Raw genomic sequence first — 22,251 nt, 5'->3', positions numbered from 1 at the left:
ACCAATACTTTGGGCGTATTAGCCCAGCTATGGAGCAAGCTGCACCGCGTGTGTATCTAATGAGAATTTTTAACTGCATCTAGCCTAGGCAGACTGTGGGGACCCCCAACCAAACCCAGACACTCTGCATCTAACCCAGCCAATCATTTGATAGTATTGCTAGTAGCAGTGTCGCATGGGCTCTAAACCTTGCATAGCCTGTGCATTTTTTCAGATCGCTAAGGATGACCCAACTCGTGTTATCTGTAACATTTGTCACCCAAAGCTAAGTAGAGGCCAAAAAATATGTAGTTTGAGTACTTCATGCATGAACCGTCACATGGATATGAAGCATAAGTTGCAGTGCGAAGCTCACTGTGCTACAATGCGGCCTAGCAGGCCGGGACAACCACCATCTGCCCCACCTGTGTCATCCTGGGGAGACTAAAAGCTACTGCGTAGTCTTTTCCAAAAATTTGAGGGAATTACCACGGGAATGGTTTGGAAGAGGTATAAGAGTTTAGGTAGGACATTCATTTTTAGTATACTTATTCTGCCGAACCAGGAAAAATCCTTCATCGTCCAAGAAGTAAGATCTTTATGGAGTTGATCAATAAACGGCCCAAAATTAAGATAAAATAGATGGGAGAGGACTCTATGAATACGAATTCCTAAGTATTTGATACCCTGTGAGGGCCAGGCAAAGGGAAAGTTGTCCCTCTCCAGAGCTTCGCACAGTTGTCATTAAAGCCGTAGTTTAAGATTTCAGAAAGTTTATCTCTACTGAAAAAAATCTGGTAAATTCTGCAGAAGTAAGATGAAGAGAAGCTGAGACTAGATGCTGTAAGAGGAGACAATAAATATCACAGTCTTTGGCTTTTTTTTTAATACAAAGCGGAACTCTTCAACCCAATATAATTAAAACATCTACAAAGTTAATGAAATTTGATAGATGGCCTGTTTATATGTCTTTTTTTCATCATGCAGCATTACTTTTAAAGTGACACTTATCTAAATCCAAAGTCTTTATTTATAGTGAATTATGATTCGATACCTTATATGTAGACTTTACAAATTATCTTTTTATATTCACTTATTTGCATTTTATTTGAAAATAAGCTTGTCGATATACCATATGAAATATTTTTAACCAGCATCATAAAATGTTTGGAATAAATAGTCAACATCCTGAGAAACTTTTGTGCAACATAAATGAGTGAAAGCCTATAAATGTAGAGTACTTATAATGATTCTATTAATCATTGTACTCCACAGACTGAAAATGATTTTTTATGAAATCCATTTGTTCCTACAAGCATGATTCTTAGTCTTTTGTATTATGTTGCGAATTGTCTGCATCATTCTCTTTCAGTCTTGTTTTTTCTGCTTTTCTTAAGAACCAGGTTTAGCTCCTTGATAACATTCTGGGGAAGTTGTGTGTAGGTTGTCAAGTCTTTGTTTAACTGATCATCTGGATTATGTAGTCCTTTGGCAGTCATTGTTTGTTTTTCTCTTGTATCATCACTATAATTCTTAGAATTGCCAAGGTCAACCAAACTGTAGTGCTTCTTCTGGTTAGTAAGCCTTTCTTCCTCTTTATAGTCTAAAGAATCCACCATCATAGACAGTCTCTGTTGTACTGTGACGCTGAGATCTACATGGTTCAGTGCTCTTATGTTTCCACCAGGCTTTAGATTGATGGAAAAAAAAACATATATAAAATACAATTAATGTAGTATAATAACAATTAAATTTTCAATTAAACATGTACATAACATATAAAGAAAAATTATATTTTTATTGCTCTGGTATTGGTAGTGTATCACTATGAGCAACATGATCCTGGGTAGTGTTGAGCGAATTTGTTCGGCATTTCAAATTCAGGTTTTTGTTTGGGGTTCCTGCTTGTTCGCGCCAAAAAATTGGCTCCGCCCATGAAAGTGACAGCGTGGCAAATCAGGGATGTTCATGGGTGGAGCCGATTTTTTGAAGCGAACAAGCTGGACCCCCGAACCCGAATTTGAAATGCTGAACAAATTCACTCAACATTAATCCTGAGTGCTCAAAATCAGCTGTGTATGGCAAATGGAGCACACAATAACAAACAAATTAATATGCCATTGAATTTTGTATCCCATAAAGGAGAGGATGAGATATTGGTATCAATATACACTATATATTATACTGTTTCTGAAAACTTTGGACAATCTTTGTAAATTTAAGATTTTTGGCAACTGGGTGGACCTTTCATAGTGCCGCTACTATTTCCTTCTGGCAATAGATTTGGGTCACTTTGTTTGGTCCTAGAATCAGAGAAGGTTTTAAATTGTGTTTCATCAGTGTGCTATACTGTTTTAAACTGTAAAGCACCTTTAACCAATGGGATCTAGAGAATTGTCTGACTGAAGATTTGTAAAAGGGTCATTCCAATGATATCATTGGGGAGACCCGGTTGCCAAAAATCTCAAATTTGCATGGAGTTTCCTAAGTTTTCGGAAACAGTCTCAGCAAATTTGGGCTTGGCCTTTCATTGAAATGAGTGGTGTTTATGTAAGCCTCCATCCTAAAATGGGCACTGTCACTTGGTATAGGTGTTTGCGGTGTTCCCAAGGGTCTTTGGAGAGGGACTTAAACATCTCTGTTTTACCAAATTAAATTCAAGTGTGAATGTTTCCACAACACTAAATCTGGAGATTAACAGGAGACAAATGTGTCCATAGCATCTGTCAGTGTATAGATTTTTCTGTTTGTAGAAATTCTGCAAAGTAAACAGGAGTTAGAATTCTTCTTATTTCATCTATTTTTATCTGGCAAAGAACAAAGTGGGCAAAGTAGAATAATGGGGTGGTGGTCTACGTTCTTTATTTCCTGTTGGAGATAGAGTATTGGGAGAAAGATCCTATAGCAGCTAGTTGTCTTATAATCAAGCAGACTCAAGACAGTTAAAAGTATAGGGGTATAAGCAGGCTTTTCTTTCATTTATGGGAAAGATTTATTTGGATTCCCTAACTCTGTATCTTAATAAGCTTGAAAAAAGCAGCCAACCCAAGAATGCAGCATCCGGGCCCCATGCCCTTTCAAACTCTCCTTGCTAAGGATCTCCATATGATTTAGGAACATTTTTCGAGAGAATTATGACATAAAATTTTTTAATGTATGAGATTCTTTTGATTTTTTTTATGGATTTTCTATGTTTTGTCTTCTTAAAACTCCTGTAAGCTTCATTCCTTTTTTCTGTAGGCATCATGACTAGTCTATTATATTTACTGTACTAGGAAGCTATGCCAATTGAGTAGAGCTAAGAAAAGTTAGTGCAGCACAGTGCTTTGATAATGCTGCTGTCACTTAGTTTAAAATAATGGTAGTGGCTGGAGCAGTTGGACAATGGGGCATGAAAATCCCTTTAAATAAGCACTCCCATCAACGTTTTTATCTGTATCCTTAATGCTGCTGCCTCTGCATGGTTCCCCTTTCCCCTCCATGCAGGGATGCGTGAGTGCTCACTGCCCCGGCCATGCTTCGTGGTCACCAGCATGCTCCCTGCTTCCTGTGTCTGTGTGCCCTGCACTTTCTGGCAGCACGCCTAGTGCACGCTTGCTCCCCTGCTCTTAAAGGGGCAGCATGTGCACATGGTAAAATGCAAACAGCCAATAATCGGTCGGCATCTGAGCATAAAAGGCACCCTCCCCATTAGGATGGTGCCTGAGCAACCCATATAGTTTCCTAGTAGTTTGCAGTTTGTGCAACTGTATGTAGTCAGGTTGCCTCATGTCCTAGTATCCTGAAGTTAATACCTTGTCCTTATGCCGGTAATGAACCCAAACCCCTGGTCCTTGTGCAGCCAGTGCCTGAACCTGAACCCCTGGTCCTTGTGCGGCCAGTGCCTGAACCCAAACCACTGGTCTTTGTGTGGCCAGTGCCTGAACCTGCTCCCCTGGTCCTTGTGTGGCCAGTGCCTGAATCAGTTCCTGAGACCCATGTGTCTGAATAAATACTCAGTGTATCCGGACTGTTATTGCAGTCTTCTAATTCAGTCCTGTCTGTGACTCTGTGTCGCTATCAGTACTGCCCAAGGAGTTTTAAGAACGAGCTTGATTCTGAGTCCATGTCTGTGTGCGTGACCCTTGGGATCTGTAGCTGAACTACCTAGGACTGCCTTTGAGTGGTACCTGGTGGTTACCTGCAGCTCAAGCCTTACTCCACCATCAGGAGCTCCAGTGAACACCAGGTAGCCATTTAGCTATGCCCCTCCTAGATAAGCCCAACCCGTAGTGGTCCACAAACCACATGTGCCACCTGTGTGCATGACATTATCCTCTTAATATATTGCAATCGTCATATTATATACCAATGTGTACTTAAAATTGCTCATTTTGCCTTCTTACCCAGTTCATTCTTCACTTTTCTCTGCTCTATGTAGAAACAGGAAGTCTCTATTCCCTGTGTGAATCATTCCCTTCTTCAACTCATGACCCAGATGTTCCCTCCTCCCCCCTGCAGGGACTTTTACAGTGACCCATGATTCATACAGGGAAAATAGACTTCCTATTTCTACATACAGCTTAGATGGATTCAGCTAGTCAGTTTTTAATCATGTGATGTCATAGATCTAATGAAAAAGAGAACAATTAATTGTAAAAAGACAAAATGAGCAATTGTAAGTACACAGTGCTATATAATATGATGACTGCAATATATTAAGAGATAAAAACTTTAATGGAAGTAATTCTTTAAAGCTGTTCTTTAAATAGATAGACTTTACTGACTCATGGGACTTTGGCTGTCGAGCTGTTCGAAAAGGTCATGGCAGTCTAACAAGCACCATGATTCCTATATTGTTTCCCATTCATTGCACCATAATGTTACTAGTGGCTTCATCTGGTATAGCAATAAAGAGCAGATCAGCCCTTTTTGGGTAAATAAGTCTGCAATGCACAGCCCCTAGTAAAGAACTAGCAAATCCCTAAATGTAATTATGTAAATTTAACTTATGTGAACCTGAATGTCAATCACAAACATATCATCAGTTTAGAATTATACTTTCTGGCTGTCAGTGTTAAAGAAACCCACTTATAATATGCACAATATACTCATTTTCCCGAACATGTAACTATTATTTATTGAAGTGGTTCACCCAAACAGAATCAGAATGATATTAATCAGTCTTTTTGTATAGGAGCTAGCTATTCATCACACAGTGCGCCAGTATACTATTTAATCTTGAAGCACTTAATTGATATTATTATCTACGCTAATGTAGATGTGGTGTAATTTAGTATATTTCTCTTACCAAGTACATAATTATTCAGACAAAGCACTAAAACAGAGGCTTGAATATACTAAACCAGAGGCTTACTGTTGGCATGTGCTTTTTTCCAGTGTCGTTCTTTACTGCATTCTCATATATCTGCAAATTTTTCGCTGTTACATTGTGTTCTTTTTTTCTTCTTGGAAACAAATCACCAGCATACTGCAGGGAAAAATATTGTTATATAAGTAACTGATTTTTTTCACATCACTAATACAGTATTAGTTCAGAATTTAAAGAAGTATATTATATTACAGTATATGGAACTTATAAAGGAAGGGGTCACTCCTATGAACCAGAACAGAGGAAAAATATGAAGAAGATGCTCCCGTTTTGGCAGACCTGGCTAATTTAAGTGTAGCATGGATAGCCATTTACTTTAATGAATTCAAGGTCCAGAATTACACAGTCACAATCAAAGCTATCCTAACTCCATTGCAAATTAATTTTATTAGCAAAATTTTAAAACTTTCTGCTCTTGGCAATAAACCAAAAATAATCAATTTACAGTAAATAGCTCAACACAACTGAAATAACAAGTAGTTTCTCCAAATGCAACAAAAAATGTCCCTTTTACTGATTATTGGAGTCTCAGAGTCACTCAACATTCATACATCCGTGTGTAAGGCTATGTGCCCACGATGCAGAAATGCTCAGGATTTTTTCCTGAGCGTTTCTGCATCTCCCTGGAAGAAAAAAATGCATGCGGATTGTACATGCGTTTTCCTGCCAGGGACATGCGGAAATGGAGCGGTTACCCACTGACATTTCCGCATGCGGATTGACAAGCGCTTTCCAAGCGATTAGCATCACTTGGAAAGTGCTTGTGACAACTAGGTCACACTATATAAATCCATGCAAACTGCATGGATTTATATGGTGTGACCCGAGAGAGTGGTAAAAAAAAAAAAAATAAATGTATACTTACCCTCCGATGGCCCCCGGTGTCCCGCTCACTCCATTCTCCCTTGCCGGCAACAGTGAATTGAAAGACCTGCCAACGTCAGTGTCACGTGACCCGTCACAAGACTCGGACGTCAGCGCAGGTCCTTCAACTCACTGCAAAGTGCCGGGAACCAAGCAGGAGCGGTGCGCGGGCCGACAGAAGGTAAGTATACATTTATTTTTTATTTCATTCGTTTTTTACAGATTTTTTAATGGTACCTGGGTGTGAATGAGACTCTCCTCTCCTCTACACCTGGGTACCATCCGCACATTAGAACGCTTGGATTAAACATCTACATATACAGTGATGCGTAATCCATGTGGTCTAATGCAAGTCAATGGCGGCGAAGACGCAGCACTTCCGCAAAATAATTGGTAGTGCTGCGTTTTTTTCCGCAATGATAATCCGCAGCGGAAATTTCCGCAGCATGTGCACAGCACATGCGGATTATCATTGGGGAACATTGCTGCCCTTCTACCATGCGTTTTTAATGCGCTTCCGCAGCTGCAAAAACACTGCGGAAACGCATTAAAAACGCATCATGTGCACACAGCCTTACTATCCAAGAGGAATTAACCAATTTTTTTCTCAGGTGTCATCAGAGTTAGGTCCTAGTTTCTAGTAAAAAAAATTCTAACATCTATTTCACTGGCTAGGTTTACTTGCTCCCAAGCCAATAAAAAGCCCCCTGGAAGTTCACATATTTTTACTCAAATTTATCAGTCACAGATCTGTGAGTCCATGAATGCAAAACAGAAGCTAATCAGAAGTAGAGATGAGCGTTGTTCGACTAGAACTGTTCGCCAATCTCAAATTCGAGCTGTTTTGGGCGGTGTTCGAGTTGTTCGACGAACCCGAACGATTTGCAAAAAATTCGGCTGTTCGAGGTTATGTTCGATAACTGTTCGTGCACCAAAAGCGTGTCCTGCATGTCTGGCGCTATTTAGAGCACCAATCATGCAGGGATTGTCTGCCACTCACTGTAATGCCACAGCCATGGTGGTTGTGGCATTACAGTGATTGCCCAAATCGATGGGAACAGTGCCAACAGTGAAACATGAAAAGCCGGCAATTCAGCAGCGGCATACACCTGTACCCGACAATTTAGAACCGAAAGAATAGAGCTTCACACATAGATTAGATAGATATAAACATGTCAGCCACATATATACGAAGTACAGTGAAAGTGCTGCTTACTGTACTTGTCATTTAGCGTAAAGGATTTATCAAAAAAAATAATAGTGTTTTCATGCACCGTCTCTTTAAAAAAGCCGGCCGGCAATTCAGCAGCGGTACCCGACAATTTAGAATAGAAAGAATAGAGAATCACACATAGATTAGATAGATAGAAACATGTCAGTCACATATATATGAAGTACAGTGACAGTGCTGCTTACTGTACTTGTCATTTAGCGTAAAGGATTTATCAAAAAAAATAATATTGTTTTCATGCACTGTCTCTTTAAAAAAGCCGGCCGGCAATTCAGCAGCAGTACCCGACAATTTATAACAGACAGAATAGAGCTTCACACATAGATTAGATAGATAGAAACATGTCAGTCACATATATATGAAGTACAGTGATAGTGTTGGTTACTGTACTTGTCATTTAGTATTAAAATAAAGGATTTATTATTAAAAAAATTGGCGTGGGGTTCCCCTTAATTTTAGGCTCTAGCGGAGGTTAAGCAGACAGCTGGGGCAGATGTTTGAAGCCTGGGAAGGGGGTAATACCCACGGAGCTTCCCAGGCTACTAATATCAGCCCCCAGCTGAATACATAGCCTTTACTAGCTATTAAAATGGGGGACCCCCCCAAAAAAATGACGTGGGGTCCCCCCTAATTTAATAGCTAGCAAAGGCTAGGCAGACAGCTGGGGGCTGATATTAATAGCCCAGGAAGGGAGCCATGAATATTGGCCCCCTCCCAGTCTAGAAACACCAGCCGTCAGCCGCCCCAGAAATGGCGCATTCATAGGATGCGCCAATTCTGGCACTTAGCCTCGCTCTTCCACGCTGCCCTGGTGCGGTGGCAGGGGGTAATAGGGTTGGGGTTGATGTCAGCTTATAATGCCAGCTGACATCAAGCCCAGGTTAGTAATGGAGAGGCGTCTATAAGACACCCCCATTACTAACCCCATAGTCAAAGTTAAAAAAAACACAAACACCCAGAATAAAGTCCTTTAATTGAAATAAAGACACAACCCTTTATTGTTCTAAATTAAACCATACTTACCGTCACGCCCATTCCAGCTGAAGCCAACGATCTCCTGCAATAAAAGAAAAATAATAAAGCAACCTCATCCTTACCTTTCCATGGTTCCCACGACAGCTTCAGCTCTGCTACATCGAGATGACAGGCTGGACCGCAGCAGAACGCTGCCATCCAGACTCTCATCCCGCAGACACTGAGAAGCGCAGGCTTGCTTGCGCTGCTCAGCGTCTCTCTGTGACGACATCCAGATGAGCCGAGTTCATGTCCAATGAACTCGGCTCACCTCATGCACGTCACTGACAGCGTGGGAAAATTCTCACGCTGAAGCGGTGAGTGCAGGAGAATTCTCCCACGCTGTCAGTGATGTGTATAAGGTGAGCTCATGTCCAATGAACTCAGCTCACCTCCTGCACGTCACTGACAGCGTGGGAGAATTCTCCCACGCTGAAGCGCTGAGTGTAGGAGAATTTTCCCACGCTGTCAGTGACGTGCATAAGGTGAGCTCATGTCCAATGAACTCAGCTCACCTCCTGCACGTCACTGACAGCGTGGGAGAATTCTCCTGCACTCAGCGCTTCAGTGTGAGAATTCTCCCACGCTGAAGCGCTGAGTGCAGGAGAATTTTCCCACGCTGTCAGTGACGTGAATGAGGTGAGCCGAGTTCATTGGACATTAACTCGGCTCATCTGGATGCCCTCACAGAGAGACACTGTGGAGCGCAAGCAAGCTTGCGCTTCTCAGTGTCTGCGGGATGACAGGCAGGATGGCAGCGTTCTGCTGCGGTCCAGCCTGTCATCTCGATGTAGCAGAGCTGAAGCTGTCATGGGAACCATGGAAAGGTAAGGATGAGGTTGCTTTATTATTTTTCTTTTATTGCAGGAGATCGTTGGCTTCAGCTGGAATGGGCGTGATGGTAAGTATGGTTTAATTTAGAACAATAAAGAATTGTGTGTTTATTTCAATTAAAGGACTTTTTTCTGGGTGTTGTGTTTTTTTTAAATACTTTACTAGAAATTCATGGTGGTCATGTCTAATATTGGCGTGACCCCATGAATTTCGGGCTTAGGGCCAGCTGATAATGCCAAGCTGGCCCTAACCCCTTTATTACCCAGTGAGCCACCGCATCAGGGCCCTGGATGAGTTGGGTACAGCGCCAGAAGATGGCGCTTCTATGAACGCGCCATTTTCCGGGGTGGCTGCGGACTGCAATTTGCAGCGGGGGTGGCCCAGAAAGCTTGGGCCTCCCTGCGCTGCGGATTCCAGCCCCCAGCTGCCTAGTTGTACCTGGCTGGACACAAAAACAGGGCGAAGCCCCACGTCAATTTTCTTTAAATTATTTCATGAAATAATTAAGAAAAAAAGGGCTTCCCTATATTGTTGTGTCCGGCCAGGTACAAATAGGCAGCTGGTGGTTGGGGGCAGCCCGTTCCTGCCTGCTGTACCTGGCTGGACACAAATATAGTGCGAAGCCCCACGTCAATTTTTTTTAAATTATTTCATGAATTTCCTGAAATAATTTAAAAAAATTGAAGTGGGGCTTCGCACTATATTTGTGTCCAGCCAGGTACAGCAGGCAGGAACGGGCTGCCCCCAACCACCAGCTGCCTATTTGTACCTGGCCGGACACAACAATATAGGGAAGGCCTTTTTTTCTTAATTATTTCATGAATTTCATGAAATAATTTAAAAAAAAGTACGTGGGGCTTCGCCCTATTTTTGTGTCCAGCCAGGTACAACTAGGCAGCTGGGGGCTGGAATCTGCAGCGCAGGGAGGCCCAAGCTTTCTGGGCCCCCCCCCGCTACAAATTGCAGTCCGCAGCCACCCCGGAAAATGGCGCGTTCATAGAAGCGCCATCTTCTGGCGCTGTACCCAACTCATCCAGGGCCCTGGTGCGGTGGCTCACTGGGTAATAAAGGGGTTAGGGCCAGCTTGGTATTATCAGCTGGCCCCAAGCCCAAAATTCATGGGGTCACGCCAGTATTAGACATGACCGCCATGAATTTCTAGTAAAGTATTTAAAAAAAACACAACACCCAGAATAAAGTCCTTTAATTGAAATAAAGACACAATTCTTTATTGTTCTAAATTAAACCATACTTACCATCACACCCATTCCAGCTGAAGCCAACGATCTCCTGCAATAAAAGAAAAATAATAAACCAACCTCATCCTTACCTTTCCATGGTTCCCACGACAGCTTCAGCTCTGCTACATCGAGATGACTGGCTGGACCGCAGCAGAACGCTGCCATCCAGTCTGTCATCCCGCAGACACTGAGAAGCGCAGGCATGCTTGCGCTCCTCACTGTCTCGCTGTGACGGCATCCAGATGAGCCGAGGTCATGTCCAATGAACTCGGCTCACCTCATGCACGTCACTGACAGCGTGGGAAAATTCTCACGCTGAAGTGCTGAGTGCAGGAGAATTCTCCCACGCTGTCAGTGATGTGCATGAGGTGAGCTCATGTCCAATGAACTCAGCTCACCTCCTGCACGTCACTGACAGCGTGGGAAAATTCTCCTGCAATCAGCGCTTCAGGGTGAGAATTTTCCCACGCTGTCAGTGACGTGCATGAGGTGAGCCGAGTTCATTGGACATGAACTCGGCTCATCTGGATGTCGTAACAGAGAGACGCTGAGCAGCGCAAGCAAGCCTGCGCTTCTCAGTGTCTGCGGGATGACAGGCTGGATGGCAGCGTTCTGCTGCGGTCCAGCCTGTCATCTCGATGTAGCAGAGCTGAAGCTGTCGTGGGAACCATGGAAAGGTAAGGATGAGGTTACTTTATTATTTTTCTTTTATTGCAGGAGATCGTTTGCTTCAGCTGGAATGGGCGTGATGGTAAGTATGGTTTAATTTAGAACAATAAAGGATTGTGTGTTTATTTCAATTAAAGGACTTTATTCTGGGTGTTTGTGTTTTTTTTAACTTTGACTATGGGGTTAGTAATGGGGGTGTCTTATAGACGCCTCTCCATTACTAACCTGGGCTTGATGTCAGCTGGCATTATAAGCTGACATCAACCCCAACCCTATTACCCCCTGCCACCGCACCAGGGCAGCGTGGAAGAGCAAGGCTAAGTGCCAGAATTGGCGCATCCTATGAATGCGCCATTTCTGGGGCGGCTGACGGCTGGTGTTTCTAGCCTGGGAGGGGGCCAATATTCATGGCTCCCTTCCTGGGCTATTAATATCAGCCCCCAGCTGTCTGCCTAGCCTTTGCTAGCTATTAAATTAGGGGGGACCCCACGTCATTTTTTGGGGGGGGTCCCCCATTTTAATAGCTAGTAAAGGCTATGTATTCAGCTGGGGGCTGATATTAGTAGCCTGGGAAGCTCCGTGGGTATTACCCCCTTCCCAGGCTTCAAACATCTGCCCCAGCTGTCTGCTTAACCTCCGCTAGAGCCTAAAATTAAGGGGAACCCCACGCCAATTTTTTTAATAATAAATCCTTTATTTTAATACTAAATGACAAGTGCAGTAACCAACACTATCACTGTACTTCATATATATGTGACTGACATGTTTCTATCTATCTAATCTATGTGTGATGCTCTATCTTTCTGTTCTAAATTGTCGGGTACCGCTGCTGAATTGCCGGCCGGCTTTTTTAAAGAGACAGTGCATGAAAACACTATTATTTTTTTAAATAAATCCTTTACACTAAATGACAAGTACAGTAAGCAACACTATCACTGTACTTATTATATATGTGACTGACATGTTTCTATCTATCTAATCTATGTGTGAAGCTCTATTCTTTCTGTTCTAAATTGTCGGGTACAGATGCTGAATTGCCGGCCGGCTTTTTTAAAGAGACGGTGCATGAAAACACTAATATTTTTTTTAATAAATCCTTTACACTAAATGACAAGTGCAGTAACCAACACTGTCACTGTGCTTCTTATATGTGTGACTGACATGTTTCTATCTATCTAATCTATGTGTGATGCTCTATTCCTTCTTGTCTAAATTGTCGGGTACCGGTGTATGCCGCTGCTGAATTTGCCGGCCGGCTTTTTTAAAGAGAGTGTCTTCTGAGCAGTTTGTCAGCTTTTGGACACCTTTGCAGGTGTTTTCTATGTGTTTCTATGTGTTTTTGTTTGCCTGCCATTGGTTTTAACGGTGTTCGACGGTGTTCTAAGGTGTTCGACGAACAGTTCGACGAACAGTTCCTCGAACATCCCGGTGTTCGACGAACCGAACCGAACCCGAACACTACGGGGGTGGCTCAACACTAATCAGAAGGCTTCCAATTTGAATCCATGTATCACAGATTCCCATAGACTTTAATGGCTGAGTCTGATCGGCAAAATCAGATCAGAAAAGGGCATTCTCTGAATCATTTGAATCTAACTCCATGATTTTAACGGATGTGTGAAAACATCCAATTTACTCTATGGGTCTGAGTTCCTTCTGATAAAAAAAAAGCAGACAGAACTTGAATTCTCAAATGGATATGTGAACATAGCCTTATTAAGCTTCTTCAAGTGTCATTAGTACTTCATAGTACTGTTACTGTTGGCTGTTATGATTATTTGTTAATATGATGCAGAGCTAGACTTCCAATTCTGGGCAATGGATTATATTTTACTAATATTATTAGGTTCTAAATAAAGTGAGTGGTAGTAAAAGTTAAGAGAAGAGATTATTGCCTTGCACAAACAAGTAAAATGATACAAAACACAGCAAAGGCATTTAACTCCTTAATGACAGGGCTATTTTACATTTTTGCGTTTTTTGTTTTTTAATCTTCTATTTCTAAGAGGGGTACCTTTTTATTTTTCAGCAACATAGCCATTTGAGGGCTTGTTTTATGTGGGATGAGTTGAACTTTTGAATGTCATCATTTATTTTATCATGTGATGTACTGGGAAAAGAGAAAAAAATCCAAGAGGGCCAAAATTCCGAAAAAAAAGTGCAATTCCACATTCACTATATGGTAAAATGACCAGGAAATATAATTCTCCAGGTCAATATGATTATACAGATACCAAACATGCATAGTTTTTCTTTATGGTCGATGTGGCTCTGTGAGAGATTATTTTTTGCACTCTGAGCTGACATTTTATTGATACTATTTTGGTGTAGGAGCAATGTTTTCATTGATACCATTATTGTAGTGTTGCGGCAGCCAAAAAATGTAATTCTGACATTTTGTTTATTTTTCTCATTGCATTGTTTACCAATTGGGTTAATTCATTTGATGCCTTGATGAATCAGACTTTTATGGATGTAAAAATACCATATGTATTTTTTTATTTCTTTATTTTTAATGGGGTGAAAGGGGGGTGATTTGAACGTTTCAATTTTTTATACTTTTCACTGTATCTCCTAGTCCCCTTAGGGGACTTGAACCTGCATCCGATCCCTTGTGCTATATTTTTCAGTACCACTATATTGCTATAGAGACAGCAAAAATCATGATCTCCTATGAACACTGGCCAGAAAACCATTATGACAGGCATGGGTATCTTCAGCAGACCCCCGGTGGTAATGGTGTCCTGCAATTGCGTCACAGTGGAGCATAATAAGAAACATTCAATTTGCAAAGAATACCTTTCCCAGGCAAGTTCACATCTGCTCATCTATAAAAGCCATGCTTTTAGACCCTAAGTATAATAAACAAAATGGAGGAATTTTCCAAAAGAGTCAAATTTGGTGCATCTTCATGATAAGTTGCTTGATATGCTTGGCGACGCTATACCAAACAGGCGCCTGTCGATCGCAAGTCTGACCAGGACTGACCTGTGGCTAATAATGTATGGTAGCCATTGCCCTAGTATTCATTTCAGGTGGCCACAGTTTGGCATTACAGTGATTTGCTCATGGAACAGGTGGTATAACATTTTGTCTAAAGTATCTCCGAAGCAGTTTTTCAACACGATAATACCAGATGGCATGTTGCTCATGCTACTGTCAATATCCTACATGCCCTAAAAATTCTATTATGGCCTTCAGCCTCTCAGAACTCATCTCCTATTGAACTCAGTTGGGGTTTGATTGGTCAGCAATTGTAAAGGGAGCTCACAACAGCAGATCGTCATGATTTGAGTACCAAGTGCATGCAGCATGGCAGAACATTCCTAATCATGAATACACTAATTGATAGCAGCCAAGGCTTGTATATCCGTATATTTCTACATGTGGTGCTCATACTTGATATTGAACAATTCGAGATGTTTTGAAAATGTTGATTCCATTTTTTTATCATTTGGATATCATTAACATGCCCTTTGGTCCTGTAATTTTCGTAACTGTATGGCTTTTCATTCCTGGTGTTGCAATTTCAATGTTAAGGAGAGTAGAAAGAAAGACTGCAGAATTGAAATTATCTAAATTTTAGCAAATAGACCTAAATATGTAGTGTAGATGAATCTCACACATGAGTGCCTCTGATATTCTTTAGATTACAATTTCATGTTGAAATAGCTTTTTCAACAAGCTTTCATGCAATCAAACTGATAATAGCACATTTCTCAATTTTATTTTGATGCTGTGTAGTATAAAAATATATATGATTTATAGTAAATTATGGCAACTCACTCATCAGCAGAATTTCCAATGCAATACTTATCTACTTCTGTTAGTTTTATAAATTGAGTAAATAGAAAAATAGGGAATCAAGAATTTTCTGATTCTCTGAATTAGATGGCATCTCTGAGCAACGCCTCATTCAGAGGTCAGGGAATTTTTTCATAAGCAAAAAAATGTCCAATTTGTATAAGTGTTTTTGACGAGATTTTCATCAAAGTTTCATTAGTTTTTCTAGTATGCAAAAAAAAGATGGAATTTTATTAAGCTTCTTATATCAATCAGTCATTACTGTCAGATGTTTTCACAGACCCTTAGAGTAGCGTTGGCGAGTTTGATCCGTGACTCGGATCAAAATCGGAGATGTCTCTATGTTTTGGTGCAGACCACTCTTGTCTGAAAAATTAAACAGGTATCTGAACAGATCATGACTATACTAGGTACGAGGTGAAAACCTTAGATAGAACTCGTACATGAAAAGCTGATGGTCTGAATAAATAGATGAGAAAAAAGCTAAGGATATTTTTTGACCAGGGTGGATCATTACAGTATGCTGTGTTACTGGAATAAAATTATCTTGTGGAGTCAAATACCTTTTTATAGTCACAACGCGTTTCATGCCGAACCGGCTTCTTTATTAAATGAAAAAACAAGCTAAGGTTTTTTCACTGGAAATGATGCCACTATGGGTTTAAAACGTGTTGCGATAATAAAACCTTCAACTCCGCTATGTCAAGATAATTTTATTCCAGCAGTGCAGCCTACTATAAATGTGAATCATCCACCCTGATCAATTTCTTATGGCGGATTTTTTTCCCCAGCCACCTGGCAGCTGGAGCTCGTATTCTTTGCTTGCTCAGTAGTTATTGTCTCACAAAACCACTCCAGGTGAGCACCACCAATTGTTTCAGTGTCCTCCATTTGGGTTTTACCCTATGTTCAGGCTCTTTATTCCGTCTACAGCTTCATTTTCTAAGGATGTTTTTTGTTACCTTCAAGTCAGTGACAGGGAACATTGTGTTTAATCAGCATTTAAAAAGATGGCAAACAAAGATAATGCTGAAATGATCTTTCATTTATTCTTGACAAAATATCCTCAAATTATCAGAATCAAATTAGAACATATATAGAACTGACTTTTAGATAAGGTTTTCATTGTACAGAAAAAAAAACTATCAAATAAACTGCTCAAACAAATAAAGGGAACACTCAAATAACACATCCTAGATCTGAATGAATGAAATATTCTCATTGAATACTTTGTTCTGTACAAAGTTGAATGTGCCGACAACAATATCACACAAAAATCATCAATGGAAATTATTACTATTATTTATTGTTATAGCGCCATTTATTCCATGGCACTTCACATGTGAAAAAGGGGTATACATACAAGAACAATTACAGTAATCTTGAACACAATGTGACAGCGACTGGTACAGGAGGAGCGAGGACCCTGCCCGTGAGGGCTCACAATCTACAAGGGATGGGTGAGGATACAGTAGGTGAGGGTAGAGCTGGTCGTACAGCGGTGGTTACTGCAGGTTGTAGGCTTGTCGGAAGAGGTTGGTCTTCAGGCTCATTTTGAAAGTTTCCACGGTCGATGAGAGTCTCATGTGTTGGGGTGGAAAGTTCCAGAGTAGGGGGGAAGCACCGGAGAAATCTTGTATGCGATTGTGGGAGGAGGAGATAAGAGAGAAATAGAGAAGGATATCTTGTGAGGATCGGAGGTTGCGTGCGGGTATGTAATGGGAGACTAGGTCAGAGATATATTGAGGAGATAGGTTGTGAATGGGTTTGAATGTCATGGCTAGGGTTTTGAACTGGAGTCTCTGAGTCAATGGGGAGCCAGTGAAGAGATTGACAGAGAGGAGAGGCCGGGGAATAGCAGGGGGACAGGTGGATAAGTCGGGCAGCAGAGTTTAGGATGGATTGGAGGGGTGCGTGAGTGTTGGAAGGGAGGCCACAGAGCAGGAGTTTGCAGTAGTCAAGGCGGGAGATGATGAGGGCGTGCACTAGTGTTTTTGCAGATTCATGGTTGAGGAATGTGCGGATCCGGGAGATATTTTTGAGTTGGAGTCAGCATGAAGTGGAAATGGCTTGGATATTTGGTTTGAAGGAGAGTTCAGAGTCCAGGCTTACCCCAAGGCAGCGAGCTTGAGGGACTGGGGAGAGTGGACAGCCATTCACATTGATAGATAGGTCAGCTGGGGGGGTGAATGAGATGGCAGAAAGATGATGAATTCTGTTTTGTCCATGTTAAGTTTTAGAAATCTAGCAGAGAAGAAGGATGAAATAGCAGACAGACATTGTGGGATTTTGGTTAGTAAGGAGGTGATATCGGGTCCAGAGAGGTAGATTTTTGTGTCATCAGCATAGAGGTGATAATGAAAGTCATGAGACGCTAAGAGCTGTCCCAGGTCTAAGGTGTAGATGGAGAAGAGCAGGGGTCCTAGAACTGAACCTTGGGGGACACTGACAGATAGGGGGCGAGATGAAGAGGTGGTATGTGAGTGGGAGACACTGAATGTCCTGTCTGTAAGGTATGAGGAGATCCAGGATAGGGCCAAGTCTGTGATGCTGAGAGATGAGAGAGTTTGTAGTAAGAGGGAATGGTCCACTGTTTCGAAGACAGATGACAGGTCTAGGAGGAGGACAGATTAGTGTCGCTTAGATTTGGCGGTTAGTAGGTCGTTGGTGACTTTAGTCAGCGCACTTTCAGTAGAATGGTGCGGTCGGAAACCAGATTGTAAGCAGTCAAAGAGGGAGCAGGAAGAGAAGTGGGAGGACAGCTCAGAATGGATGTGTTGTTCCAGTAGTTTTGAGGCATAGGGGAGAAGTGATATGGGGCGATAGCTCATCAGAGAGGATGGGTCAAGGCAGGGCTTTTTGAGGATGGGTGTGATTGAGGCATTTTTGAAGCATGAGGGGAAGACACCAGTTGTTAGTGAAAGGTTGAAGAGGTGGGCTAGGGCTGGGATGGAGATAGTGGTAAGGTTTGGGTTGAGGTGGGACGGGATTGGGTAAAGTTTACAGGTGGTGAGGTGTGATTTGGAGAGTAAAGAGGAAAGTTGATCTTCCGTAATGGTGGAGAAGGTGGTTTTGTAGGAGGAAGGTTTAGTAGATGTGGGGAGGGGAAATCTAATTTATTAACCAATGGAGGCCTGGATTTGGAGTCACCCCCCAAATTAAAGTAGAAAAACACACTACAGGCTGATCCAACATTGATGTAATGTCTTTAAAACAAGTCAAAATGAGGCTCAGTATTGTGTGCGGCCTCCACGTGCCTGTATGACCTCCATACAATGCCTGGGCATGCTCCTGATGAGGTTGTGCATGGTCTCCTGTGGGATCTCCTCCCAGACCTGGACTAAAGCATCCGCCAACTCCTGGACAGTCTGTGGTGCAACATGACGTTGGTGGATGGAGCGAGACATGATGTCCCTGATGTGCTCAATCGGATTCAGGTCTGGGGAACGGGCGGGCCAGTCCATAGCTTTAATGCCTTCATCTTGCAGGAACTGCTGACACACTCCAGCCACATGAGGTCTGGCATTGACCTGCATTTTGAGGAACCCAGGGCCAAACGCACCAGCATATGGTCTCACAAGGGGTCTGAGGATATCATCTTGGTACCTAATGGCAGTCAGGCTACCTCTGGCGAGCACATGGAAGGCTGTGCGGCCCTCCAAAGAAATGCCACCCCACACCATTACTGACCCACTGCCAAACCGGTCATGCTGAAGGATGTTGCATGCAGCAGATCGCTCTCCACAGACTCTGTCACGTCTGTCACATGTGCTCAGTGTGAGCCTGCTTTCATCTGTGAAGAGCACAGGGCGCCAGTGGCGACTTTGCCAATCCTGGTGCTCTGTGGCAAATGCCAAGCGTCCTGCACGGTGTTGGGCTGTGAGCACAACCCCCATCTGTGGGCATTGGGCCCTCATACCACCCTCATGGAGTCAATTTCTAACCGTTTGTGCAGACAAATGCATATTTGTGGGCTGCTGAACGTCATTTTGCAGGGCTCTGGCAGTGCTCCTCCTGTTCCTCCTTGCACAAAGGCGGAGGTAGCGGTCCTGCTGCTGGGTTGTTGCCCTCCTATGGCCCCCTCCACGTCTCCTGGTGTACTGGCCTGTCTCCTGGTAGTGCCTCCAACCTCTGGACACTAAACTGACAGACACAGCAAACCTTCTTGCCATGGCTCACATTGATGTGCCATCCTGGATGAGCTGCACTACCTGAGCAACTTCTGTGGGTTGTAGAGTCCATCTCATGCTACCACGAGTGTGAAAGCACAACCAACATTCAAAAGTGACCAAAACATCACCCAGAAAGCATTGGTACTGAGATGTGGTCTGTGGTTCCCACCTGCAGAACCACTCCTTTATTGAGGGTGTCTTGACAATTGCCAATAATTTCCATCTATTGTCTATTCCATTTGCACAACAGCATGTGAAATTGATTGTCAATCAGTGTTGTATCCTAAGTGGACAGTTTTATTTCACAGAAGTTTGATTTACTTGGAGTTATATTCTGTTGTTTATGTGTTCCCTTTATTATTTTGAGCAGTATAGTTCCAGCTGAAATTTACAATAGCCTTACTATAATGGTGATTCATATTAGACAAACTCATCTGGAAGAAAAGGAGGTGAGTATCTTACTGTAAGTTGGCTAATTAGTTATGGCCTAAAGTGAATATTCATTAAAATGTATCGGTCATCAGATATCATAAACCACTATAATATGGCCACTGGACAGGTCCTTGAGGGGAGATATACTGTATATCATCGAAGTTGGTAGCTTTGGTGGTGTAAGCTCAGGAAAGCAGGTTCCAGCACTTATAGTGCTGAGACAGTTAATAGGGCATATCAGGGCTGGGTTTACAAGCAGTCAAAAAGATGGGTGGGACTGGCTGCTCATATATCCATACCCTGGGGGCATGGTATGGCAGATAGAAAGGAGACCAGTCATCTCATTCTGTGTTTGTGACTGGAGGTGTGTAGACCTCCAGTGTGTTGGTCTTTGATAAGGACTCTAACTGGACACTAATCAAAGGGGTGAACCCGCAATACTGTATGGACTATTTACTTTGTGTTTTCACGTTGTGCCGGAAAAGGCTTTCTTTTTGTTTGATTTCCTGAGTGGTTTATGTAGTTTTAATAAACCAGTCTGGACATTTTACTTAAACCATTTCCTGTGCCTAGCTCAAACGCTACCGAGTGAGTAGAAACCCTACACCACTACAGAAATTATATAGCTCTGTCATATCTGATGAAGCTGATGTACTTACTTTGAAAAATCCATGTCACAATGGTTGTACAATAAAGCTAGGACTGGATTCAGGAAATTATAATTTTATGATTGGAGCAATAAAGCCACCCTGTCAGCGATCCTTTTTCAAAGTGCATGAGTCCCATTAGGCCTAAAAAAATCGTTATAATGCATAAAGTTTGTAATGTGAAATGAAAGGATTAAAAGGATAAAATTATCCAATTAGACTGATGAAAAAGGCATGTTAAAAACGAAATATCTTTTTACAAGAGGAGTGCTGAGACAAGGCCGGCTCTAGGTTTTCATGGGCGAAAGAGTCTCAGTGGGCCCCTTTAACACATACCACCATTCATGATGCACAGATACGGCGGAGAAATATAGGTATAGTACACAGGGCCCAGGCTGTCCACTCATCCTTTACATGTGCAAACATGCACACACACAGTGCAAAGACATGTACACACATGAACAGTATGCAGACATGCACACACACAGTACACAGACATGCACACACATACAGTATGCAGACCGCTCACGGTCACGGTCAGTGTCTTTTTGGCACGAACACTCTGGAGGTCTCCACACCTCCAGCCACAGACACTGAATGAGACACTTGGTCTCCATTTTATACACACACCCTGGGGGTGGGGATAGGTGAGCAGCCAATCCCCCTATCTCTTATGACTGCTCAAAAAAAACAGCCCTGATACACCTAATTAACCCTCTCAGCACTACTTGTGCTGGAGCATGCTTTTATGGTTTAAATCACTGAAGTTGCCAACCTCAGCGATACATGTCTCCCCTCAAATACATGTCCGGTGGCCATTTTACATACCCCCCCTCTTCCCAAAGCTGGGGGGGGCTTGGCACCTTATGCTAGCATACAGTGGACCCTCGACAATGCGTCAGCATTGACATGCAGTTTCCCAGTCCTATGCTCTACATGGAAGCTAAATTCCTGGAAGGCTAGGAACCACCTGGTCACTCGGGCATTGTTCCCCTTCTTCTCTCTCATCCAACTTAGTGGGGCATGGTTTGATACCAGCCTGAACTTCCTGCCTAAGAGGCAGTATTTCAGGGTGTCCAACGCCCACTTGATGGCCAAACATTCCTTCTCCACTATGGAGTAATTCTTCTAACAAGATGCCAGCATCTGGCTTAAATACATTATGGGGAGCTCCTCCCTGTTCACCTCTTGTGATAGGACAGCCCCTAGTCCAACATCTGACGCGTCCGTCTGGACCACAAACTCCTTTGAGAAATCCAGCACCACCAGCACTGGCTGTTTACACCGAGCCTGCTTCAGCTCCTGGAAAGCCGTCTCAGTTTCTGGAGACCACTTAGCCATAGCCATCCCTTTAAGGAGGTCTGTCAGAGGGGCGGCTATCATGGCGAAGTTAGGGATGAACCGGCGGTAGTAGCCCACGATGCCCAGGAAGGCTCTGACCTGTTTTTTTGAGAGAGGTTGTGGCCAACCCTAGATCGCTTCAATTTTATTTATTTGGGTCTTTATCACGCCTCTGCCTACGACTTAGCCCAAATATCTGTCTTCCCCCATGCCTATGGCACATTTCTTTGGGTTGATTGAAAACCCCGCCTTCCGCAGAGCATTGAATATTGCCTGGATTTTACTTAGATGGCTTCCCCAATCATGGCTGTAGATCACAATATCATCCAGGTAGGCCCCTGCATACTTCTTGTGGGGAGCTAGGATCCGGTCCATGGCTCTCTGGAAGGTAGCTGGAGCTCCTTCCAACTCAAACGGCATCTTGGTGTACTGAAAACAGCCATTTGGAGTAGAAAAGGCTGTCTTCTCCTTGGCATCTTGGGCCATAGGGATCTGCCAATACCCTTTTGTGAGGTCAAGGGTGGTAATGTATCTGGCCGGCCCTAGACTTTCAATTAGTTCATCTACCCTGGGCACTGGGTATGTATCGAATTTAGAGACCTCATTCAGTTTCCTATAGTCATTGCAAAACCGCCATTCTCCATCTGGTTTC

General features: G+C 42.8%; 1 protein-coding gene across 3 annotated transcripts in view; it reads right to left on the bottom strand.

The window, feature by feature from the left end:
• Positions 1-866: 866 nt before the first annotated feature.
• Positions 867-22,251, bottom strand: part of ARAP2 (ArfGAP with RhoGAP domain, ankyrin repeat and PH domain 2) — a 593,408-nt gene continuing 572,023 nt past the window's right edge. For all 3 annotated transcript variants that reach the window (XM_073646261.1, XM_073646254.1, XM_073646276.1), the window contains 2 exons: positions 5,336-5,449; positions 867-1,667 (listed from right to left, as the gene is read on the bottom strand). In XM_073646261.1, the coding sequence (XP_073502362.1) occupies positions 1,338-1,667; positions 5,336-5,449 (444 nt within the window). In that variant the 3' untranslated portion in view covers positions 867-1,337. The remainder of the gene's footprint in view (positions 1,668-5,335; positions 5,450-22,251) is intronic.

Source organism: Phyllobates terribilis, unplaced genomic scaffold (genome assembly GCF_046119375.1).
Source record: "Phyllobates terribilis strain yellow unplaced genomic scaffold, ASM4611937v1 Scaffold_1__5_contigs__length_1240528914, whole genome shotgun sequence".
Classification (NCBI taxonomy): domain Eukaryota; kingdom Metazoa; phylum Chordata; class Amphibia; order Anura; family Dendrobatidae; genus Phyllobates; species Phyllobates terribilis.
This window is presented reverse-complemented; position numbering and strand designations above follow the sequence as displayed.